Here is a 24935-nt window from a genome sequence, read left to right on the forward strand (position 1 = left end):
TATTGACTTATGCAATTGTGCTATATAGTGTTCCTTAGTAAGCGTACTTCTTTGTGTACACATTGCTCTATTGTCACCTCTATGCCACCTCTGCTTCTTTCTCATTTCAGCACAAGCAACCCCTCCCCCCAATTTACTTAAAACGGGGGAGGAAAATAAAGCAAAGAAAATGGGGCTGAAAATTGCTTTGTTTCCTTTTTCTCCTTCCCCCTTTTTCTCCTGTACTCCTCCAAACAATACCCTCCTTCCTTTCCCACAGGTCAGCAAGGCTGTTGTCTACGCATCAATAACCACAATATATTTGGGTTTTCCACTGGTTTTGTTTACAATCACAGCTATTCTTTGGAGATGATGGGGTCAAGGGGAAAAAGGGACAAAGGGTTCCTTAGTGCAGTTTTCAAAAACAGTTTGCGTTTCAGTTGTTTGACGGCTTTCTCTTATCCTTCTATGCAGTGTTGTTGTAGTCGTGTCAGTCCCAGGCTATTAGAGAGACAAGGTGGGTGAGGTAATATCTTTTATTGGACCAACTTCTGTTTGGTGGGAGAGACAAGCTTTTGAGTTACACAGACCTGAAGAAGAGCGCTGTAACTCAAAAGGTTCTTCTCTCTCACCAACAGTAGTTTATTGGTCCAATAAAAAGATACCACACCTATCTTGTCCTTCTCTGACTCTAAAATTTAAATATTTAATGATCTTTCTCAATCTGGTAATTTGGAAGGTGATTCCTATTGAGTATAACTATATACTGGCCTAGAAAACTCATGATTCAGTCCAGGACTCATCATAATACCTTCAGTTAAAACAGGAAGTGGCTTCCTATTACCTTTGTAGTGTCAAAAATAACTAGTCTAAAGTACTTTTGGCAAATGTCATAGTTACAATGTGTTCAAAGTGAGGGATGCAGACTGCAATGTTTTTCTCTTGTTCATAGCTGATGAAATCCCTGTCCAATACTGTTCTCAGCCAACCAATGGGATGGTATATTTCAGAGCTGTTTCCAGCTTGAATACACTTCCAGAGGAGCTCAAACCATACGTGCCACTCTTCTGCAGGGTCATTACTAAGTAAGATAATTAGCGTATTTGAAGTTGAGGATGATATGATGTGTTACAATACATGGAAATATTGATAGTGAACAATTCCTAGAACAATTACTTTCTATCTTACCTCTGTTTTGTGTAATATCAGTGATGTTTCAATAGTACAAATAATTTTGATTATGGGAGAGGGTCTGAGACAGTTAGCCAGTAAGCTTGTAAACCGCTTGATTTATCAAATACATTTTTAATTCTCTTCTTGTATTCTAATTTTTTTCTTTGTTTAATAGCATATATTGGGTATTTGCTGACATTAAAAAAAAAAAAACAAAAACCTAGTGTCTTTAATTTAAAAAAACATGTATTTGATGATAGCCTCAGATTACGTAACCTTACCCTTTTAAGGTATCTTGTGTATTTGTATTGGACAAATTGGATTGTTTCTGGTTTTACTGTATGTGGAAATAAAACGCTACTTTTTTTCCCCCTTCAGAATGGGCTGCGGAGCGCTTGGTTACAGAGAGCAAGCCCAGCAAATGGAGCTAAAAACAGGTGGCATGTCTGTCAGCCCACACATCGTTCCAGATGATTCGCATCTGGATGCGTATGAACAGGTACATCATAACAGTATATATGCTGTTATGTTACACTGACAGCACTGTAGTTAAGGGTGGAGCAAAATTTCTCCATAAAGCAGGCACTTAATGTTGAACACTTCAATGATTTCAAAACATGGTGGGCTGAAAATTGGTGTAGAAGTGGGCTTTTGTTGGCTTATGTAACATATAAATTTCACTATCACCGTAACTTACCTTTATCCCAAAGGTAACGTTTTACATGACTCTTTATCTTCAGATTGTTTTTTATAACCTCTCTCACCACAGTATCCAAGTAGTGTAAAAAAAAAAAAAAAACTAAGAACAAAAGATGTTTTCCTGTTTCAATTCTTCTGTGACAAAGGGGCATGGCACAATAAGTGTAGGACTTTTTAATATATGTATAAACATGAAAGCTTAGATTTTTGTCAGAAAGCATTGATTTCACCATACACACACAGACCAAAATATATTTTCATTGATGATAATAGAAATTTACAAATAGGCAAAGTAAGAAAAATGTTGATTGAGAATTTATTAGTGTTTGATATAAGGTTATTGACTTTATATTTTGATGTGTGATGTTCACAATTTGTGTTACAATGGTTAAAGTTTTAACAATTTGATTCTCAGCATTTACTGTCATTAAATAATTGTCTGATCTCCCCCATGATATCTCTCATTGTGACAATTGAAATGGATAAAAATTTTGAAAATCTTTAAAGATAGACATTGATATTGATAGTTAACAAATATTCAACGTATTCAAGCTCATTAGGGGGGTCAGATTTGTTAAGACTTCCCCACTCAACCCAATTAAGACTCTTAATTTTTCTTAATGTTGACCTGTTGTGGTCCTCTTCTCCTATTGTAACTGCTGTGCAGTAGTTACTGCCCACAGTGTATGGAGAGAGGGGAACCAGTATATCTGAAGGGTTCTTTAGGGGATTAGATTAGAGACTCATTTGCAGGAGCTCTCCATCCCCTGAACAGCTTTTTTTGATCTAGAGTCTCACTGCCTTCCTTCTACACCACATTTAACTACCATCTGGATGTGATGAGCTGACATAGAGGCACAGAAGCTGGCTCTTACTGGCACATGGGGTAGGGTTTACCCCATTGTAGGGAAGGTACCATTCATGTAGAGCTATGTAACTACGCCTCTTGTCTGCCCTGAAGTTTTAGCAGTGGGTCTCTCTTGAATAAAGTGTAAATCTGGTTGTAGTTCTGTGATGTAGGCCATTACGCTGAAATTGGATAATCACTTTCATAAAATGCTACCGCGTGTTTCTGCAGCCTTTATTTCAGTTGTCTTCTATTGGTTTATCCTGTGTGTGAAGTATCTTCATTTTTCCTTTAGGGTGTGCTCTTTTCTTCTCTGTGCCTGGATAGAAATCTGCCAGACATGATGCACTTATGGAGTGAAATCTTTAACAAGTAGTGTATTGGTTTTTTTGTGTTTTTGGTCCCTTTTCTACCTTCCGCTCTCTCTCCCTCCCCTTTGCCCCCCCAAAAAAAAAGAAAAAAAAAAGTTCCTACTTTGTTTTTCTGGAGCAGTTCTGGTTTTGCATAACTTAATTTCAGCATGCTCTAAATCAAAATATTCTGCTCTCTATACAAACCATATAATGCATTAATCAGCTGAATGGGTAAAGGCTATTTTTAGAATTTGTCACAATGAACCATTTAATACTTTAAAGTAGACTAGAACATTTCTGCATGAGATCTGGAGAATTCTTGCATTTTTCTCCGTAGTTCCTTTGTCTTTTTTGTTTTGTTTAATGAATTTGTACTATTGTAGCAAGTGACTGTTGTTTTCTCCCTTTCCGATATAGCCCACACTTTGAAGAAGAGGAACATTTTAGGGTACTGGTTAAGATGACTGCACAAGAGCTGTCAAATGGCATTCCTGATTCTGGGCATTTATATGCATCTGTTCGAGCTAGCAAAACCCTTACGCCTGCTGGAGAGTTACAAGAAATGTTTAATGGCATGGATCAGGTAAAGGGGAGGTGGTTCATTTAACTGATGTCAAACTCTCTTATAATGCTGTGCTTATTTATGCTAATGTATACGTCACATTTGCTGATTATTTCTTTCCTCCTTTTCAGGTGAAACTGATTAAGCGAATTGCAGAAATGTCTGATATTAAACCAGTACTACGCAAACTACCACGCATTAAGAAATATTTATTAAACAGTGATAACATGAGGTGAGAACCTGTTAATGTTCCTTTACTGTTGTTAAGATTTTTCATTGACTGTTATCCTTAAACTCATGCAATGCAGGTTGGAGAAGTTCCTGCTTCTAAGCACATTTGCCAACTTTCATGCGGTAAATAAGCACCCTGACTTTCACAATAAGCCAAAAATCAAACTAAACCCATTTCAAAACAAGACTAAAGTAAGACAATCCCTAGGAACCCCAAATCTCTGTGACTAGATCCCTCCCCTTCCTGCGCCTGTCATGTGTTTTGAGACTGGTGGGCCGACTGTGCACCTCTGACTCTCTCTCCCCCCTTGCTCTTGCTTGCTGGAAGCCGATCAAAAAAAAAGAAGCAACAAGCTACAAGCCCAACAAGCAACTCACAAGCCAATTAGGACCAAAACAAGCCCAATTTCTGTTTTTGTATGTGGGGTGGGGGGTTTAGCAGGTTTGGCATGTCTACTTCTAAGGGGAAATAGTGAGGTCTTGGAATCCACTTTGCATTTTTTGCAATATTAAGAAAGATAAGTGAAATGCTAAAGTCAAAATGTTTGCACTCAGGCACTGTAATTTCAAAAGTTGCTACTGAAGTACTAAACTTATTCTGAATTTTTTTAGTTTGCAGGATATTGTACCTTGATTTGGGGGCAGGGAAATAACCTATGTGCAGTTTTTTTTTATTAAATGCAAGAATCTATGGTGAGAAATAGTTGTAAAGAAAGAATTGGTAATAGTGGCGTGGAGAGATTGCCTTTTACAGCTTAAACATAGTTTATCTGTCTCTTCAGGGCAGGAATGCCAGGTTGTCAACTACTGTAGAGTGCTAAGTCTGATGCTGTTGAACAAGTTTTGATTCATTGTCTTGGGGAAAGCAATGAGAATCCAATGGGATTTTCTCATGACAGAGCGCTGGTGGTATATTGCAGTCATAATTGTCAATGCTTTCCTTATTTACAGCTGTAATTTGTGTTTATCATCAGGGTCACTGGCACAGAGATTTTGTGAGATTTGGATGATGCTTTAAAAAAAAACGTGTACAAGGATGGGAAATAGTTGAAACCTAAAAGGTTATAAAACTGCAAGAAACATGCTACTATGTGTGAGGTGTGTTTTTTTTAAACAGATGTTCAGTGAATGCTACACCTCAACAGATGTCACAAGCATCTAAAGAAGTAGAAAACTTTTTAAAGGGCATCGCTAGAAGCAAAAGAGAGAGAAAACCTGTCCGCCCCTATGTGATTGAGGTAAGCAAAAAAATCTGATTTGTGAGTAAAATTTTTTGTTAACCACTATTTTTGAATTACTATACTGAGTAAGATTAATAGCAGACAGACTAAGGCTGCTCAAATGGAAGGCAAATGGTTTGGTGAACTTATACACATCCTGTCCATACAAAGAGGCTTGTGGCGTCTCAAAGAGAAATCAGTTCCTTCGGTATGCAATGTGACCTTCAAACTGTTTGCCCAGCTATTGTGCACTTTTTACTGTTTAGTTATTCAACTCAGTGATAATGAAAATAGTTTATAATGTCATCTAATGTAAATATCTGCTGGGCCACAAACTATTTATCTATTTAAGGGGTGGATGGAGATCTTAGGGAAAATCTAATACAGTAGCTTCTCACACAACTAATGAAAAATATGCTTCCTTCTGTCCCTGAACATCTCAGCTTTCTTATTTGGGCACATCTCTAGGAGAATGTATAAACCTTTGTGTGGCTTCAGTGGAAGGACTCCTCTTGGTTGATTAGGTGGGGGTTGAACTTCTGATTTCAACTACTGGGACTTGTATCCCACACCCTGATTGCTGTTTCAGGTGTTGGGGAGGAGGGATGTTTTTTCCTCCCATCGCGTAAGTCCTGTCACTTCTCTTTAGCTGAGCGCCATTTAAGATGTATTGCAGAGAGAAATCTCTTGTGCTGTGCAGCTCCAAACAGTCATTCAGCTGTAGAATAACTCATTCCTGGGCTAGGACATCTAGGGAAGTATTCTGTGTGCTCAGTGGCGTTCACACTCAGATGGAGCAAATTCTGATCTATAAGCATGGACCATATAAGACAACGGAAATAAGCTTTAAGGACTGTGTCCAAGGAGGAGTACCGTAACTTGTGCAAACCTCTTGGGCTAGTGCACGATAGATGGATTTAAGAAGCCCAAAGTCATTGTCTAAAGCCTGGCAATACAGCCCTTAGGAACTTCAGGTTATCATATGGCACAGCTTTTTGCCAGGTTACCCATGGGATGAAGTCCATTTTAGTGTTTCCTCATAAATGCAAGTAGAAACAAGTAATCAAATTCCCTTGATGTTTTTGTTGTTTGTAGGGGAAGGAGGGCAAAAGGTGATGCATGACCCTCCGGGGAAAAATCTGGGGACTTTTTGTAATATTCCTTATTCTGACTTTTGAAACTCTAATACAAAGTCCTATATTTGTAGAAATCTCCAGAGCCCGTGCCTATTGGAAGGGAAAGGCTTAATTGTTCACAAATCACAAGAAAACTAATTACTGTAAGTACAGTTTATTTGACTTTGGTTAATCATATTACTGATCTAATTGGCCCTTTTTATAGTTATTCCAATGAACAGTACTCTCTCCAGTTACTCATGCTTAACTGAAATATGTTGTGCTTTCTCATCTTGCACTGTCATTGGATACTGTCCTTGGAACTTCCTAGGCCTACGGCCATGAAATCTGACCCATCCTACCCCACCCTTGATTACTAAGAGTAATTTATTTATTTCATTTTTGTGGTATTTGAATATCAGGAGTTATGTGCGTTGAATGGTTTGTTCTGAAGGCGTTGCAGAGAGGAGAGGGTTGGGTTGGGTTATGCAAATCAGTAAGGTACAGGGATTGCATAACTGAGAATGTGCAGTGTGATGATGAGGTAGTATTTGTACAACATCCCTCTGCTGTAGTAGACCAAGACAATTTCAGTATGTATGATTTATTACAAGGGGTATGCGCACAATTTCATCATTTTTTAACAGAATAACCCGTGCTAGGTTGAATGCTTGGGTGCTGGTGTTTGAGAGTGTCAGGCTCTTCTTAAGAAGTATGCAATGGTGCTAATATTCTCAAATGAATGGATTGTTGTAGCTACTTAAAATCTCTAACTGCAATGTTAATCAACCCAGATGCAATTTTCTCTCAGGAGCCCACTTTCAAACCATGTCAGATGAAGACCCATTTTCTACTTTCCTTCCCAGTGAATTATGTTGGAGAATGCATTCGAACTGTTCCCTACACAGCTCCTGATTATGCAAGGTGGGAAACAGAAAGGATCAGCAGTGAAACACAGTGTATAAAAATAAAACTGACCTCGTTTTAGACTGAAAACCATTAACCAGGATGTATGCAGAAATTCTTCTTTAGGTGCTGGTCTCTGTGTATTCCACATGTAGGTGCGCATGCACGCCAAGCTTCCGAGTCCAGAAATTCTAACAAGCAGTGTCCGTTGGCCCACACATGCACAGAAGTTCACCTTGTGCGCCAGACCCAGGAATAACAGATAGTGTGGGTCAACACCTCTCCAGTTCCTTCTTACTGCCTCATGGCCTGAGTTGGAATCCCTGTGTCCACATATTTCTCCAGCTTTTATCCTTATACTCTGTAAATACATTTCTAAACAGGGTATAGTTTATATTAGCATAGTTAGTTATTAGTATAGGTAAGGTTCCCCCCCCTCCAATACCGGGGACTTCCTCCCTGTGGTCTGGGACTGTGCTTTAAAGTCCTAGGGTTCAAGAACCATCTCCCCTGCCCTTGCTCCTTTTCCATGAATGACAATCATCAACCCTGTCTCTGTTGTTTGGATGAAACCTGTATTGCTGCAAAGTGCAGCATCTGTCACGCTTTTCTGCTGCAAACTTGCAAAGCTTGTGAACTTTGATTAAGAAAACACCTTATGGAGAAGGCTGAGGCCTTTCTCTGATCCAGGCCAGGGAGACCCCCCTGCCGTACATTTGCCCCATCAGATGAGCAACACCCCTCCGACCACGAGCTTAAGAGTGGAATCTACAGCTGCTTAGCTCAAGTACTCTTCTTCCTGGGTTCTCCATGAGACTACGGGTATGTCTGCACTACCTGCCGTATTGGCAGGCAGCGACTGATCCAGCGGGGATCGATTTTATCACATCTAGTCTAGAGCGATAAATCAACCCCCCCGAGCACTCTCCCATTGCTTCCTGTATTGCACCGCCGCAAGAGGTGCAGGCAGAGTTGACGGGGCAGCGGCAGCCGTCTACTCACCATAGTGAAGACACCACGGTGAGTAGGTCTAAGTATGTTGACTTCAGCTATATTATTCACATAGCTGAAGTTGCGTAACTTAGATCGATTTCCCGCCCGGTGTAGACCAGGGCTGAGGAACACTCTCTTATGCTCGTAAGGACAGATGTCCTTCCGGATCTGCCTGTGAAGGGAAGGAATCCTTCCCGAGCCCATCCAGGCTGGGTGAGCATTTGCGTGCGAATCTGATGGGTCCAGGATCATCAAAGACCCACAGATTGATGGGTAAAGTATGGAAAAAGGAGCCGTTGGTACCACTGGTAGCTCCAGTTCCAAAACGCAAGGACTGACACCCACTGGCTCAATCCAGAAGTGCTGGGCCTACTTCTTCCTCAGTACTGTCCCATCCTCCTCAGGACCACCTGGCTACAACTCCCTGGGACGAGTCGGAACCATCAGTGCTGACTGTTGGAATGCTTCGAGCACTAAGTCTTATGGACACTTCTATACTACACAGGAGGATATATTCCTCTCTCATGCTCAGTCTTTTCTCTTCTCTGGCCTGGTGCTTATGAGGGACGTTGCCACAGTAGAGGACAAAGCTATGTTTTTTTGTCACTGGAGCCATCCCTTCTCCAACCCTCCGGTATTGTTGGTTCCACCAGTGAAGTGAGAGCAGTTGTCAGACTTGGATAGATAGGACGCTCTTGCTGTTCTGTCATCTCCTTGTAGAGAGCTGAGCCACGATAGACAGTCAAGGAGATCTGAGCTCCATCCTCCCAGTTCTGACTTCCCTAGGGATCACTGGTACACAATGCCATGGGCTTCACACCAAGTGCAGTTGATCCTTCCTTATTGGGGGCCCTGGCATCCCTGTGGAAGATGCCCTGGATCTGTCCACAAATCCTGCAACAACTCTCCTACGTGGCACCACTGGATCCGTTGGAGTACGAGAAGGAGGACATAGGCCCGGATGTGCAGTTATCGACGGGAAACTCATTTTTGTCTCCCAGATGAAGCCGTCACTCGATCCTCACTATCTCCACTGAATGACCATAGGCAATACCAGGAGCTATTTCATACAATTGCCAGTGACCTCCAGACACACTTGAGGAGGTCCAGAATTCCCAGCATCTGGTCAAAGCAAGGTGGCGCTCCTGATCAACAAGGCAGTCATGGAGCCAGCCAGAGTAGTCTGGCACACTCCAAACTCATACATCCCCACATCTAAGAGGGCTGAGAGATGCTATTATGTCCCTGCCAGAGAGGCTAAATTTCTCTTCTCCCACCCGGCGCACAACTCCCTTGTAGCCCTAGAGAGAGCAAAGTCACAGCATCCCAAGACCACACAGGCTGACAGGGCTCAAAGAGATCGGACCTTATGGGGAAAACGGTCTTCTCGTCTATGAGCTTACAATTCTGTATCACTAACTATCAGGCCTCATTAGTGAAATAGGATTTTAAGGACAATCTTCCCTCTGATGACAGAGCCCAGTTTCAGACTCTCTTAGAGGAGGGCAAATTAGTGGCTAAGACTTCCTTTCAAGCTGCGGTAGATGCAGCTGACACTGCATCCAGAGACTTAACCACAAGCATAGTCATGAAGCATGAGTCTTCACTTCACTGCTCACAGCTTCCCAAGGGGGTCCAGAACACCAAACAGGACCTGCCTTTCAATGAGTTGAGTTTGTTCATTGAGAAAATGGGCACATCCCTACACTTGTAGAAAGACTTGGATGACTCTACACTCCCTGGGGGTTTACACCCCAGTCCCGTGAAGAATGCACCAGAGGCAGGGATATAAACCAAGGCTGCCCCCTCCCCAGTCAACGCTCAGCCTCCCTGTAAATGACAGGATTCAGAGACCTTGATTATCAGCCACCTCTACTACCATGATCTCTGCCCATTCTCAGCCACCTGCCAAGGGCTACTTTTGATGCATAGTTGAGATCCATCTACCACTGTTGATGCCAGTCACTTCTTACCCCCATGATCTTTGAGGGCCACCTCATACTTTTCACCCACAATTAGGATTCCATCATGACAGACAGCTGAGTCCTAGAAATTATACATCAAGGATACTCCATAAAGTTTCTCCCTTCCTCCCCCCCCACAAGTCCCTCTTCAAGGATCACTATTACAAGGTGATTCTTTGCCAGGCATCCTTCCTCCTATGAGGGACAATAGAGCAGTACCACCTCAGTGTCAAGGAAAAGGGGTTCTATTCCCCTTACTTCTAAGGCCCCTAAAAAGACGAAGGGTGGATACCCATTCTGGACCTTCAACAGCTGAACATTTTTATTCAAAAGTCAAATTTCAGGACAGGAGGGAATGTGGTTCGTGGCTCTCAACATGAAGAATCCTTATTTCCATGTAGATAGATATTCAGCCGTCTCAAAAAAGTTCCTTCATTTCTAGTGGAGCAAGAGCATTTCCGGTTCAGAGTTTAGACTGATGATCGCGCCCAAAGTATTCATAGTAGGAGTCTGTGTAAATGAAGAAAGGACCATTTTAATACCCACACAGATGATAAACTTTATCAGAGTGACACTGGACTCCACTACAGCAAGAGCTTTCCTCCTCATGGAAATATTTCAGCTAATGAGTTATCTGATAGCACAGATTACTCACAGACCAAGAACTACGCTCAGGATGTGCCTTTTTCTTCTGGGCCACATGGCCTCATGCACTTATGTGACCCATTCCTCCAGGTTTCATATATGCTGCCTACAAACCTTGCTCTGTTCAGTCTACTCATCTGAAAAGGATCGCATTAACACCAGTGTAACTATTCCCACCAGAATCATCGCCTCTCTTATTTGGTGGTCAAACCCAGGTGAAGTGACAGCAGAGGCGACGTGTGAGACGGTATGTAGGTCACGTGTCCCGCAGATTTCTGCCAAGGTTTGTCAGTCCCGCTTGGTCACATGGTGCGGCCAGGGCTTGTCCCTGCGTGGCAGCTGCCAGAGCTGGCAAGCTGTGAGCTGCACACTGTGCGGAGAGGTAGGAGCAACAGCTGGGAGCTACAGGGAGGGGCCTGGTACTTTTCAGGTAGGGAGACAGGGTAAGCGGGGAGACCTGCCTGGGAGGGGGCATCACTCAAGCTGTTCTGGGGGTGGCCGTACATTTAAATTGTAACCCCTGCACTATCAGCAGGTATAGGTAGTCTCTGAGAGAGAGTGGGCTTTCCCTTTGTCACTCCCACCTCCACAGTCCCCATTGTAACAGACTCATCCCTTATGGGTCAGGGTGTTCACCTGAACAACACAGTGTCATCCTTTCTGCAGTAGATGGGCATTCTATCTTTATCGACCCTACAACATTGAGGCTTATGAAAGGCCTAGTTAGAACCTTTCTGCTAATCATCAAATCTACGCCTCAGAGGGACCTCAGTCTCATGCTGTCAGCACTCACTGGGCTGCTATTTGAACCCTTGGCAGCATGTTTAACCTGTCATATTATTCGTGGCTATTACCTCAGCCAGAAGGGTGGGCAAGATGGGAGCCCTCATGGCAGACCAACTGTATACTGTTTTCACAAAGAAAAGGTCTTTCTTTGATTGAATCCTTAATTTCTCCCCAAGGTTATTTTGGAATTTCATGTCAACCAAGCTATCCACTTACCTGTTTTCTTCCAAAAACGCCATAACTCTGTTAAGGAAGCTTCAGTCCCTTGACATCAGACACACCTTAGATTTGATCCTGTGCGGGTAGAATGCTATCAGGAAGTCTCCTAGGCTCTTTCTTACAAAGAGTTCACGAGGACAAACTATATCTTCTAAGAGGATCTCTAAATGGGTTTGTGGGTGCATCATTGTGTGCTACCAATTGACACACATCCTTCCACCTGACAGGGTAAGGGCACTTACCACCAGAGCGCAAGCTGCCTCTGCAACATCACTGCACAATGGAGTGCACAATGGACATGTCCAGGGTGGCTAGCTAGAGTTAAACATCGCATGCTAGTTCAAGCCTCTGCTGCGGACACAGCAGTGGAAACTGCAATAGTTTAAGCATCCTTGTACCCCCCTCCAGTCTGGATACTGCTTGTCAGTCATCCACATGTGGAATACACACAGGGACCAGCACTTGAAGAAATGGAGGTACTTACCTGCAACTGGAAGTTCTTTGAGGTATGTGGTCCCAATCTATATTCCAGTATCCACCCTCTGTCCCTTTGGATCTTTTTGGATTCGTAAGAAGAGGAACTGGAGAGCCATTGGCCTGCATCGCCTTTTATGTCCTCGATCTGGAGTATGAGATGAACTACTGTGCATGTGCGGGCCAGTGGATGCTGCTTGTTAGAATTTCCAGAGTTGGATGCATGGCATGCATGCGCACCAATTTGTGGAATACACATAGGGATCACCTATCTCAAAGAACTTCCATTTACAGGTAAGTAACCTCCATATATTTTTGAACCACACTCATGAGAAATCCTCTGAAGGCAGTCTTTACGCAGCTGTTGATCTTGTGTTTAAATAATTGCCTGAAAATATCACCTGCTTGTGTTCTAACAAGTTCTGTAAGGGAGGGTGGAGTCATTGGATCAAAATCTACTGTTTCTGCTCATGACTCCTGCTGAAGTCTTTTTACAATGACAGAATTTGCCACGTTGTTAGAATTTGGGTACCAAAAGCAACTGAATTATAACTTCCAAATTGAAGGAGAACCCTACACACCCTGATCCTGTTTCTTTGTGTATATGATGACATGATATGTGACCAAATAGGTGGCTTAGAGAACTTTACATTTCCTGGAGAGAGATGAAATTTAAACTATTTAGGGAAGTTAGGGAGCATAGTGGTAGGGCTATTCTAGTATGGAGAAATCAAGAGACTTTGTATTGAAGATGGCTCAATTTAAAATTTTTCATTTTTGTGCTTAAACCATCATTGTTACTGTAGGGTGCAATTAGGAATACTTCATTTGTATAACTTAGATCTTTGAAAAACTCTGGTCAAGTGGAGAGGTGGTAGATTAGATACCCAATAGCCAGAGGGCAGATTTAACACCTTTGCTTTAATCTTTTGTTTCAGCCTTCGGATCCTTGCACGGTTGATGACAGCTAAATTCTTGCATAGGGAAATCAGAGAGAAAGGAGGTGCTTATGGAGGAGGTGCTACACTCAGTCATAGTGGCATATTCACCTTCTATTCTTACAGGTAACACTGTGTGTCCTCTGTAGAGTCTGTCTATGAAATGTAGCCATGGTCTCTGCATATGCAGCCATCATTTCAGACTCAATTTAACTTTACCTGCCAGGACTGTAAGTGACTTGAATAGGACAAGAAAATGAGGCTTGAGCTAGAGATGAGGAAAGGGGGGCTTACTGCTGACATCACTGAGATCTGTCACTTGGCTTCTGGCTTTCTCCCCTTCTCCTTGCTCCTTCCAGGATTCAGTAAAACCCCTCTCACATCCTAGGCTTCACTTCAGCCCAGCTTGGTGGTAGCTGTTACCCTGTTGCCTCCTTACTCAGTGCATGTGGTGACTAGTGTGCTAGTTTTACTACCAGCCTCAACTGTATGCCAGCTTCAGCACGTTTCTTCCTGGCCTGGCGGTGGGGATGAAGAGAGGGAACTGAGGCATTTTAAGAACAGTAGTTGAGGGAGGTAGTGAGGTTCCTGACATGTAGATCTAAACTGGCTTCTCCCAAAAGCCATGGCCTCTCCCCTCCGTAGCAGAACCAGACATGACTCCATGTGGGGTGATTGGGCTGGAGACCTCCAAGGAAGACTTGATTACAGCAGAAAGTGGTGCTGGTGACTGACTAGATTACACTTTTTTTCCTTATATCAGCCCTGAACAATTGTTTCTGTCTGGTCTTATGAGGTACATGATTACTGAAGCTTCTGCTGTTCGTCTTAAACTTGAAACAGAGGTCCAAACCAGGTGGTAATTAACTCCATGACTCTTCACCAGAGATGGAGTACATGCCCACTGTTTTAGACTAATTAAATAATTATAATGGGTTGCATGCAGCCTAGCACAGCTCCTACAGAAGGCTCTGAGCTAAATTCAGTGGTGTTGTAAGCATTTGTCAGCCTCACAGCAGGTGAGAGTTACGACATAGTGTAATTTTCACCAATTTTGGACATCCGTAGGTTTGCAAAATGGGTGTAAGCAGGAAAAGCAATTTTGCAGAAAGGTGTAACCTCTGCCCACCCCACCTTATGCTACACCATGCTCAGAACTCAAGGACCAAATTCATCCTTGGAGTAAGCATAACTGATATTGATACTAATGAAAGTTACACCTTCTTATGCCAGGCACTAAATTTGGTCCCCAAATAATATATCACTGTAGGTTTTTTTTTTTTTTTTCACATTTGCTGAATGCTAAATCTGTGCAAGTTACACTGAGTTAGCACTTCCATTTAATTGTACCTTTTTCATGACCAGCTTAGAAACTATTTACATCAGTACTGAATTTGGCCCACTCTGCCTACGTACAATCTGCTATAACTTCTGTTGAATAAAATACTCCTTATCTCAAAGTATTGTATAGCGTTTCTATCTGCTGTATGAAGACAGCTGCCTTCATCGAATATGGTATGTGTGTGGTCTAGATGTAGTTTATAGAATTTGGTGAGTGATTAGGAATCTTTGAATGAAAGGCAGTGGGTTTAAAAACAAATGTATTAAAAGTTGTACAGACACAGGTTGTCATCTGTAATACAAAAGGAATTTCTTCTAATTTGTTAGGGATCCAAATTCTATATCAACCTTTTCAACTTTTGAAAAAGCAGCTGAATGGGCTCAGTCTGGGGAATTTGCACAGCAAGACATTGACGAAGCCAAGCTTGCGGTGTTTTCAGCTGTAGATACTCCTATAGCTCCTTCAGACAAAGGTATGTTCTATGTTCTTAGTTCCCCAGCAAGGGAATCCAGTGTTCTAGCTAGGCTTAGAAGGAAGTGAATGATTCCTAGTCTGCTCATCTATTCCCTTTCATAAGCTCATGTTTGGTTTCAGTGGATTTAACATAAGGATTAGTTTCTATAAAACAGCAAGATGCTACTGCTCACCTTAAAGATCACACGTGTAATGTCTTTTCACTGAAATGTTCTTATTGCTGCTTGTGATCATAATATTGTCATGGGAGAATAGGGGGAACTCAAATAACTAAACCTTTAACCTGTCTTTCTCAGCCTAAAAAAATTGCACCTGTTCTGGCACATAGGAAAACCATATAGGTCTGTTGGTTAAATGGAATACTTGGAAAAGTGTATGGAGTATATACCTGTTTTAGCCAGATGTGTACACTGATCCTGAATTTGCTTAACCTCTCTGCCTCAGTTTCTCTATTTTTAGAGATGGGGAACGCATAAATTTGTTTGGTGCTTTGGAGATACTTGATGAAAAGTACTAAGTGTAAATAACTTAGTAAAATTAGCTGCATGTTTGGATGTCATGATGAATGGTAGCTTCTTTTCTTTTTAGAACTTTTTTTAAACACGGTTCAAAATAGTCTGCAGTTTGAGAGAACAGCTCTCCCCACTGATAACTTTAAATTTCGGTTTGGATTTAAGGCACCTACTCCATCCCTTAAGTATAAATAAAGGAACACTAAGATTAAAAATCAATGTATGTCTGTAAAGTGTTAACACAAGCAAGGCCATTTAGGTTGTTAAACAAAAAAACTTCAAGAATCGTTTACTTTTCCACCCTTCGTGGGCTTTTCTGCCTGTTAGCTTGAACAATGAAAACAGGCTAGGCACTGTCAATTTTCAGGTGCTCATATGTGAGCAAAATGCTTCAATGTCGCATGCCGGTGGCTTGTCAGAGAGTAATGATTCTCGTCCTTTGGAGCTTGAGCTGCCTGGCAGTCCTGTGCAGTGCACAGGTTAGTCTGGAGCTGCTCACACTCTAACTGGTATCAGGCAAAGTTAGTGAAGCACTGAAAATAGCAATGTTCGTGAGGACTGAGGAAATGAACGAGCTCCTCCAGTGAGATGGAGTTTAGAGGAGAGGAAAGAAAACACCCTTAAAATCCTTCCCAGTAGCTAGAAGGAGAGAGAAGAGAGAGTTGAACGGAGCTGTAGAGCCACAAATGTATGGTGATTGCTTAACGTTCCCCTTACTGGGTCATAAGTTGCAGTGTCAAGAAGTCCCTCTGTGATTATTTTTAACCTCTTTGATCACTGAAGTGATTCTTGTTACAGGATTTCTTGTAAGTATATAGAAGCATTTGTTTGCAGAATTATGTAGACCGTATATAGAGAAAAAGGTGGGTCAGATCTTTGTCTTAGCAGCATTGACTAGAGCTGGTTGCAAAACTTTGACAGAACAGCTTTCCATTGGATAACAGGGTTGCTAAAATCAGAACCTTCATGAAATCATTCTGAGTTCACCAAAATTCTATTTGGAGAAAAAAGAGGAAAAGTTCGGACAATGTCAAATGTCCCATTTGGACACTTTTGGAATAAATTATTTATATATATATATATCTTCTCATTCCAAACGGCTTTTTGGTTAAAATTTTGCATTTTGTATTTAAGTTCAAATCAAAACTTCTTTGATTTTTGTCAAAACATTTTTTTAAAATTCTCCACAAAATGGAACATCCATTCTCTGCCCAGCTCTAGCCTTGACACTGGTTAACAATGAGACATTTGTACTGTACTTTTTATGACGAGCCTAGAATTGTGGAGCTCTTAACTAGCTGCAAACTGTATTCATTCCTCTCCCAGCTATCCTACTTTGGAGAACTCGGTGCATGTATCTGATTTTTATCCTTCGATGCCAGAGACTCAGTACACTTACCAAGTCACGTTCTTACTTTTAGGGATGAATTATTTCTTGAACGGCATCTCAGATGAGATGAAGCAGAGACACAGGGAGCAGCTTTTTGCTGTCAGCCGTGATCACCTGATCGATGTGGCAAACAAGTGAGTCTGTGCTCATTTTAGAAATGCAAGTAAACCCAGATCCCTTGTAAGAGTTTGACAGATTAAAAACTGTCTGATGTAAAATAGCTGGTAAAGGTTTGCATTATTACATTGCCTGAAAGAAGCCACCATCCCTTTTCTCCTTCTAAGACTGACCACTGAGGTAACTTTTTTCCTGTACCTGCATTCATATCATCACTGTGCCTGCGAAAGGAGGATCGCCATTTTCCATTTAGCTTTTTAGTCAACATTCTAATTTGTTTGTGAACTCTGTTGCAGTTCTTAATTTGCTGAGATTGCTGTTCTGCTTCTGACTGGATCAGAAACTGTTTGTTCTTTTAGCTCAAACAAGATGGCTCCAGATTTAGTCCATTTGGAGATGAATTTGCTTTTCTAGACCCAGTTCTATCATTCTTCGCCTGCTTTTAGGTGTCTAAATCAGTGGTTCAAAACCTTTCCAGACTACTATACCCCTTTCAGGAGTCTGATTTGTCTTGCATACCCCCAATTTACCCCTCACTTAACTACTTACAAAATCAGACCTAAAAATACAAGTGTCACAGCATGCTATTACTGAAAAATTGCTTACTTTCTCATTTTTACTATATAGATTATAAAATAAATTGGAATATAAATACTGTACTTAGATTTCAGTGTATAGCATATAGAGCAGTATAGTCAAGTTGTTCGTATGAAACGTTAGTTTTTACTGACTTCACTGGTGCTTTTTATGTACCCTGTTGTAAAACTAGGCAAATATCTAGATGAGTTGATGTACTAAAAGGGCTCTTTGTACCCTCAGGGGTACATGTACCTCTGGTTGAGAACCACTGGTATAAAATCATCTGCTAAACCATACTGAATTATATATAATGTCAGGTGAATGGGCCACCTGGACAGGGATCTTGTCTCCAAGAGGTACCAGATGTTTGCACCTTTCTCTGAATACCTGCTGGGAGAGTGTGTATCACAGGGAAGTTTCTTCCTACTATTGTGTAATAAGAACATAAGAATGGCCCTACTGGGTCAGACCAAAGGTCCATCCAGCCCAGTATCCTGTCTACCGACAGTGGCCAATCCCAGGTGCCCCAGAGGGAGTGAACCTAACAGGTAATGATCAAGTGATCTCTCTCCTGCCGTCCATCTCCACCCTCTGACAAACAGAGGTTAGGGGACACCATTCCTTACCCATCCTGACTAATAGCCATTAATGGACTTAACCTCCATGAATTTATCCAGTTCTCTTTTAAATCCTATTATAGTCCTAGCTTTCACAACCTCCTCAGGCAAGGAGTTCCACAGGTTGACTGTGTGTTGTGTGAAGAACTTCATTGTATTTGTTTTAAACCTGCTACCCATTAATTTCATTTGGTGGCCCCTAGTTCTTATATTATGGGAACAAGTAAATAACTTTTCCATATTCACTTTCTCCACACCACTCATGATTTTATATAGCTCTATCATATCCACCCTTAGTCTTCTCTTTTCCAAGCTGAAAAGTCCTAGCCTCTTTAATCTGTCCTCATATGGGACCCGTTCCAAACCACTAATCATTTTAGTTGTCCTTTTTTGAACCTTTTCTAATGCCACTATATCTTTTTTGAGATGAGGGGACCACATCAGTACGCAGTATTCAAGGTGTGGGCATACCATGGATTTAAAAAGGGCAATAAGAAATTCTCCGTCTTATTCTCTATTCCTTTTCTTAATGATTCCTAACATCCCGTTTGCTTTTTTGATTGCCGCTGTACACTGCGTGGAAGTCTTCAGAGAACTATCCATGATCACTTCAAGATCTTTCTCCTGATTAGTTGTAGCTAAATTAGCCCCCATCATATTGTATTTATAATTGGGGTTATTTTTTCCAATGTGCATTGTTTACATTTATCCACGTTAAATTTCATTTGCCATTTTGTTGCCCTGTCACTTAGTTTTGTGAGACCTTTTTGAAGTTCTTCAGTCTGCTTTGGTCTTAACTATCTTGAGCAGTTTAGTATCATCTGCAAACTTTGACACCTCACTGTTTCCCCTGTTCTCCAGACCATTTATGAATAAGTTGAATAGGATTGGTCCTAGGACTGACCCTTGGGGAACACAACTAGTTACCCCTCTCTTGTTCTGAAAATTTACCATTTATTCCTACCCTTTGTTCCCTGTCTTTTAACCAGTTCTCAATCCATGAAAGGTTCTTCCCTCTTATACCATGACAACTTAATTTATGTAAGAGCTTTGGTTAGGGACCTTGTCAAAGGCTTTCTGGAAATCTAAGTACACTATGTCCACTGGATATGTTTGTTGACCCCTTCAAAGAACTCTAATAGATTTGTAAGACGTGATCTCCCTTTACAGAAACTGTGTTGACTTTTGCACAACAATTTGTTCTTCTGTGTGTCTGACAATTTTATTCTTTACTATTGTTTCAACTAATTTGCCCAGTACTAATGTTAGACTTACCGGTCTATAATTGCCAGGATCACCTCTAGAGCCCTTCTTAAATATTGGCATTACATTAGCTATCTTCCAGTCATTGGGTACAGTAGCTGATTTAAAGGACAGGTTACAAACCATAGTTAATAGTTCTGCAATTTCACATTTGAGTTCTTTCAGAACTCTTGGGTGAATGCCATCTGGTCCCGGTGACTTGTTACTGCTAAGTTTCTCCATTAATTCCAAAACCTCCTCTAGTGACACTTCAATCTGTGACAATTCCTCAGATTTGTCACCTACAAAAGACGTCTTAGGTTTGGGAATCTCACTCACTCAGGTTTGCTCACTCCCTCTCTGCAACTTGTATTCCATGCAGTCTAACTGCCTGTCTCATTCTTATTCATAGAAACATATAGTCCCTTTAAAAGATTAAATGTTCTTTGTTTACAATTGAGGGATATTGAATCTCAAGAGACTGCTGTGCCCAGTGCCTCTTAAACAGGGAGGTGTAAATCATCTTTACCAGTTTGACTAGTGTTCATGCTGTTAATGGGCTAGAATGTTATTTCCTTTTAAGAAAGTGACATCCTGCCCCTGTGTGCTCTTTGGAGTAGCCCTTTGCTCTGCTACCAAGTGTGCACCTCTTTTGTATTGTTCTCACCAGTCTTGTCATATTAAGTTAGTTATCCCAAGTGAGGTTGGGGAGAAACATACAGATGAAAGGGCATAGGATCTCGAAGAACCACAGTTACAGCAAGTAACAGATTATTCTTTGTCTTGGCTAAAGTGAGTCAGAGTTCAGTCTGGGAGAAATGGAGAGATCCACTCACATGGGCAAGAGAGGTGGTAGAGTATGTCAAATAAAACTGACATTGACCATCTGTGCCCCTATTTTCTGTTGCTTAGGTTCAGCACAGAGCTGAAAAATATGAGGACCTGTGTCAACTTTGGGGGAAAGGAGAAACAAATACCTTACAGATTTTTTTTCAGATACTTCAAAACAAAAATTGACTAGCTCAAACCAATCTGTTTTAAAACTAGGCATATTGGTACAGTGTAGCCCTAATGAGAATACTTGACATTAATTGTGCATCTGTTTTCTCCTGTAATGTCTAAGGAGCACAATACTCTCCTCCAATATTTATATAATCATTTTGAGACACATGGGAAGAGATGTGTGAAAGGAAGAGTTTTAATTCAGAAGGTACTATATAGGTGAAAGGTTTCATCTGAACGTGTCAGGCTGCTGTCAGACTGAGTATAATGTGACTTACACTTCAACAGCTTTGTGGTACCTTTTCATAATTTGTCTCTCTTTTGCAGATACCTTGCAGGTGGGAAGAGCACCCGAGGACTGGCTGTACTAGGCCCAGAGAATCCATGCATTGCCAAAGATCCATCCTGGGTCAAACGATAACATTTGTTATCACTGATAATGTTTGTTACTGACAATGGCTTAAAAGAAATAAAACAAGCCAATTCATAAGTGACTAAGGCACATTAGAATTTTTAATTTTCCTGCTAAGGTCCAAGTGAAAGGTCATCAATACAACTTTACATGCAACAGGCCACTCAGCTGTCTTTCCTCAAAGAAATTAAGTCTGCCAAAGAAGGTTCATCTCTACAACTGCATTGTATTTAAGAATGAAAACTATTTGTTCATCTATAGCTAAAGCAACTCTTCAGTTCCTCCATAATTAACTGCCGCACAAAAATGTGGATTTTAATAACTTCTAAATATACACATTGTTTTGTAAAAATCAAGCTAAGACTTAAATTTTAAAATATGTTTAGCTTAAATCATGTTTTCTTACAATATCTGTATTTTTAAACCTCCACTGTTGGGCATAAACAGATTTGTTACACCTACACTGGTACTTCACAAGTCTTTCCTAGTGTGTTGAGTTTTCCATAATTAAGTTGTGCAAGACTCAGCTTCTCCATAACTATTCTTGTTACATTGTATTGTCTACACTACAACTTACATTTTTAATGATAAGAGTGGCAATGTTGGCTCAAAACATGTCTCTCTACAACTCAAGGTTAATAATTGATAGCTACAGGACAGGGAAAAGATGGTTTTATTCATAACAGGACTATTTTGATGGTGCTCCAACTTGTGTGACCCTGGGCCAGTTCTTCCTCCCAGTACTGAATGGAGTTCTCAAGGTGCTGTTTTGTCCTCTGTTTACCTTTTGGCTAAAGTTCGACAGCTAAATGTTGTGAGACAACCACGATTTTGTTGTGGAGAAAAAACTGCTGTGTCAACCATAACCTTAACCATCGTGGTTATAACCTGGTCTCAAATGTTTCAGCTGATCACAGAAAAGAGTCCTCAGTCCTGGGTGTGATTGAGGGTTGCCCTGTTGTCTGCAACAAGCTGAGGTTAGTGAGCATGACCTCTAGGGTATGCCTATGCTGCAGCTTGGAGTGAGCCTCTCAGCATGGGTAGACAGACTTGCTTCACTTGAGCTAGCATGCTAAACATAAGAGTGTGGACATTACAGCTGGGGCTAGCCAGCCAGCCTTGGACCCAGGTGGCTAGCCTGAGCCTCTGCCAGAACAGCTACATCCACACTATTTTTAGCTTGATAGAGCTCATGAAGTTAAGCTTGAGCCACCAGCCATTCCAAACTGCTATTTTTAGCTTGAGCCAAGCTAGCATGAGCTGGGAATCTCATCTCCCAGCTGTCCTGTAGCCATAACCTAAAGGACACACAAAGGAGGTTAACAGCCATCTTCACAGGGTTAACAGCTTTAGTATTGCCTTTAATAGTAATTTTTAGTGTGTTACTTCCTCTCTAGGGGAGGTGTGGGGGGTAGTTCAAATTAATGCAGCTTCATTGTGCAGATGCGGTACAGAAAAATCTGCAGACACCCTGCTCTTAATCCCTCCTGCCGTTCTACAAGCGAAGAAAGAACAGTTATTTGCTTCCTGTTAGAATGCAAATAAAGTTGCTCCTACTTTCTTCAGTGGTGTTCTCCTGTTAGCTGTAATTTGTTAGTTTTTAGATAACTTGAAGTCACACATGTGGTTTGCAACAATACTTTTATTCCACTTCAGATACATAGATTCACTCTGTAACTTGACACAACTAGCCTTCTACATATATTCTGAGTATAGACTCTATCTCTGAGATAAAATGTGCTAGATGAATGACTTATCACACTGAGTGCATAGAATTGTGTTAAACTTAAGGATCAGGCCAGTAATTGGTATTTTGTAAATTGGGTGCTAAGGTCTGCTTTAAACCTAGGATAATACTGGGCAAGGAACTTGTGTGACATTTGCATTTCTGAATTCACATAAAGTGCTGGTACAATAATTTAAATGTTACAAACAAAGCTGTAATCAATATGCTAAAGCACTGTTACGCACAACATAGGTTTATTACAACTTTATCTAAAATAATGGTCTCTTCTTAGATGGCTCCAGTTTCTGCTTCTTTTGGGCTGTGCCTAGCTACATGCTCTAGTTGACCTGAATCTGAAACATCGTAGCTAGTCTTGTATTTGGCCAGAATTTTCATCAGAGGTCGAAGTTTCAGCCACCACTGTTCCTTAGGAATTCTGTGCCTGTGCAGAAGATGAGAAAAAAGTCAAAGCTATTCTATGTAAACGACCCCATTGATGTTATCCCTAAGGACCAAATTCACTATTAAACTTGGCTTCATTCAAATTATAAGCAGTTTTATAAGGGAAGTTTTTATCAGCATATATTGACCAACTTTGCTGGATTCAATGATTCTTAGGTTCATTTGTGTGAGTAATGCTGCCATCTCCACTCATTGACAGGAATGTAGAAAATTGTTAGTAACTGGGTGCATTTGCTTTTTAGTTTTACTTTGGAGAGAGGTTGTGGTGCATAGTAAATTATTATCTTGACCTCTTTCATGTACCTCTCCAGCTAGCCTTAGAACAGGGATCGGCACCTTTGGCACGCAGATCATCAGGGAAATCCGCTGGCAGGCCAGGATGGATAATTTACCTGCAGCGTCCGCAGGTTCGGCCAATCACAGCTCCCACTCGCCACGGTTCGCTGTTCCAGGCCAATGGGGGCTGTGGGAAGTGGTGGCCAGCACATACCTTTGCCTGCGCCGCTTCCTGCAGCCCCCATTGGCCTGGAACGGTGAACCGCGGCCAGTGGGAGCTGAGATCAGCCAAACCTGCGGACGCGGCAGGTAAATAAACTGTCCCAGGCCGCCAGCAGATTTCCCTGATGGGTCGCGTGCCAAAGGCTGCCAACCCCTGCCTTAGAACATGCATGAATTCCATCTTGCTATTTTGCCAGCTAACCCTCCCATCTCAGCAAGCTCTAAGCAATTTATTATTTCTATTGCAGCATGATGTAACGACCTTATTACACGAGGCACTGTGCAAAGATAATCCCTGTCCCAGAGAACTCAGACTAACAATTAAATAAAATCCAACAAGTTAATAAAAAGCCACATAGAAGAGGGTTAGGGAGAATAAGATGCTAATCGAGGTGGCTGCCTATGTATAAATTATTGGAATACATCCCATGAAGTAAGCTGTAGCTCACGAAAGCTTATGCTCAAATAAATTTGTTAGTCTCTGAAGTGCTACACGTCCTCCTTTTCTTTTGTGAATACAGACTAACTCAGCTGCTACTCTGAAACCTATAAATTAGTTGTAAACTAATCCTAAACAATACCAGACAGTGATTTGCAGGCATTGCAGCAAAGACAGGTTGCGAGGAGGGATTTAAGAGGATACAGTGGTAGCTTTGAAGTCTCACAGGAAGCCCTTCTCACGCAAAAGGGGCAGCCTGGAGAAAGCACGAAGTTGCTTGTGGGAAAAGCAGATGAGGGGGTGATCCAAGGCCACCACCATAGGCAACTTTGAAAGGTAGGTTGGGGCTACATGGTGAAGTTACCGTCTTGACATGGAGCAAGGAAGGAGGGATGAACAAGAAGAATTGGAAGTTGTACTCTTCTGGCCCCACAGAGCTGCCTTCACTTACACAAAATCTGTTTGATCCTTAAGATCAACCACAGGTTGGAAAAGAAGATTGCGTCTGCGCATTCCTAGCAAACAAACGGAGTCCTGGGTGTTGGCAAACACTTTTCCTATAAAAATAACAAGGCAATGTTATTTCCTTTTCTTGTAATAAACAAATGCATCTAGGAATGAGTTTCTGGTAAAATTCTTAATTTTGTTGAGTTACTGAAGTCTTAAAGTAAACGATAGCAGCATCTGAATTAGTTGTTTAACAGTGTTAGGGAAACCTCCACTGTGTTGTGGTTTATTAGTTTTAATGATTGAGCAGTAAAGATGCAATGTACTTAACTACTAATCAAATAAGTGATGCAGCCTTAACTTCCAGTTTTAAATTAGATTTATTATTGTCAATATTGCTTCATGAAGCTGATGAAATAAATCCCAAAGAAGACATATTACCTTCTTCTGTGTCCCATGCAGCCACCAAGAAACAAAACAAAAAAAGGAAGAATACATGTAACTATAAAACTACCAATTTCTGAATGCATAAAAAAAACTAGTTATGCTAGCACATAGAAAAACAAGACAAC

At 41.3% G+C, this 24935-nt stretch overlaps 2 protein-coding genes across 7 annotated transcripts in view; one reads left to right on the forward strand and one right to left on the reverse strand.

Moving 5' to 3' along the window:
* PITRM1 (pitrilysin metallopeptidase 1) overlaps positions 1-22959 on the forward strand; it is a 46609-nt gene extending 23650 nt beyond the window's left edge. Inside the window, exons 16-27 of the mRNA XM_048837679.2 lie at positions 932-1064; positions 1531-1651; positions 2994-3070; positions 3469-3634; positions 3745-3845; positions 4962-5082; positions 6272-6343; positions 6991-7103; positions 13105-13230; positions 14773-14918; positions 16854-16956; positions 20707-22959. Of these exons, the coding sequence (XP_048693636.2) occupies positions 932-1064; positions 1531-1651; positions 2994-3070; positions 3469-3634; positions 3745-3845; positions 4962-5082; positions 6272-6343; positions 6991-7103; positions 13105-13230; positions 14773-14918; positions 16854-16956; positions 20707-20800 (1373 nt within the window). The 3' untranslated portion in view covers positions 20801-22959. The remainder of the gene's footprint in view (positions 1-931; positions 1065-1530; positions 1652-2993; positions 3071-3468; positions 3635-3744; positions 3846-4961; positions 5083-6271; positions 6344-6990; positions 7104-13104; positions 13231-14772; positions 14919-16853; positions 16957-20706) is intronic.
* PFKP (phosphofructokinase, platelet) overlaps positions 22416-24935 on the reverse strand; it is an 84312-nt gene continuing 81792 nt past the window's right edge. For all 6 annotated transcript variants that reach the window (XM_048837680.2, XM_048837682.2, XM_048837681.2 and 3 more), the window contains 2 exons: positions 24368-24473; positions 22416-22959 (listed from right to left, as the gene is read on the reverse strand). In XM_048837680.2, coding sequence (XP_048693637.1) covers positions 22806-22959; positions 24368-24473 — 260 coding nt within the window. In that variant the 3' untranslated portion in view covers positions 22416-22805. The remainder of the gene's footprint in view (positions 22960-24367; positions 24474-24935) is intronic.

This window comes from Caretta caretta, chromosome 2 (genome assembly GCF_965140235.1).
Source record: "Caretta caretta isolate rCarCar2 chromosome 2, rCarCar1.hap1, whole genome shotgun sequence".
In the NCBI taxonomy this organism is placed as follows: domain Eukaryota; kingdom Metazoa; phylum Chordata; order Testudines; family Cheloniidae; genus Caretta; species Caretta caretta.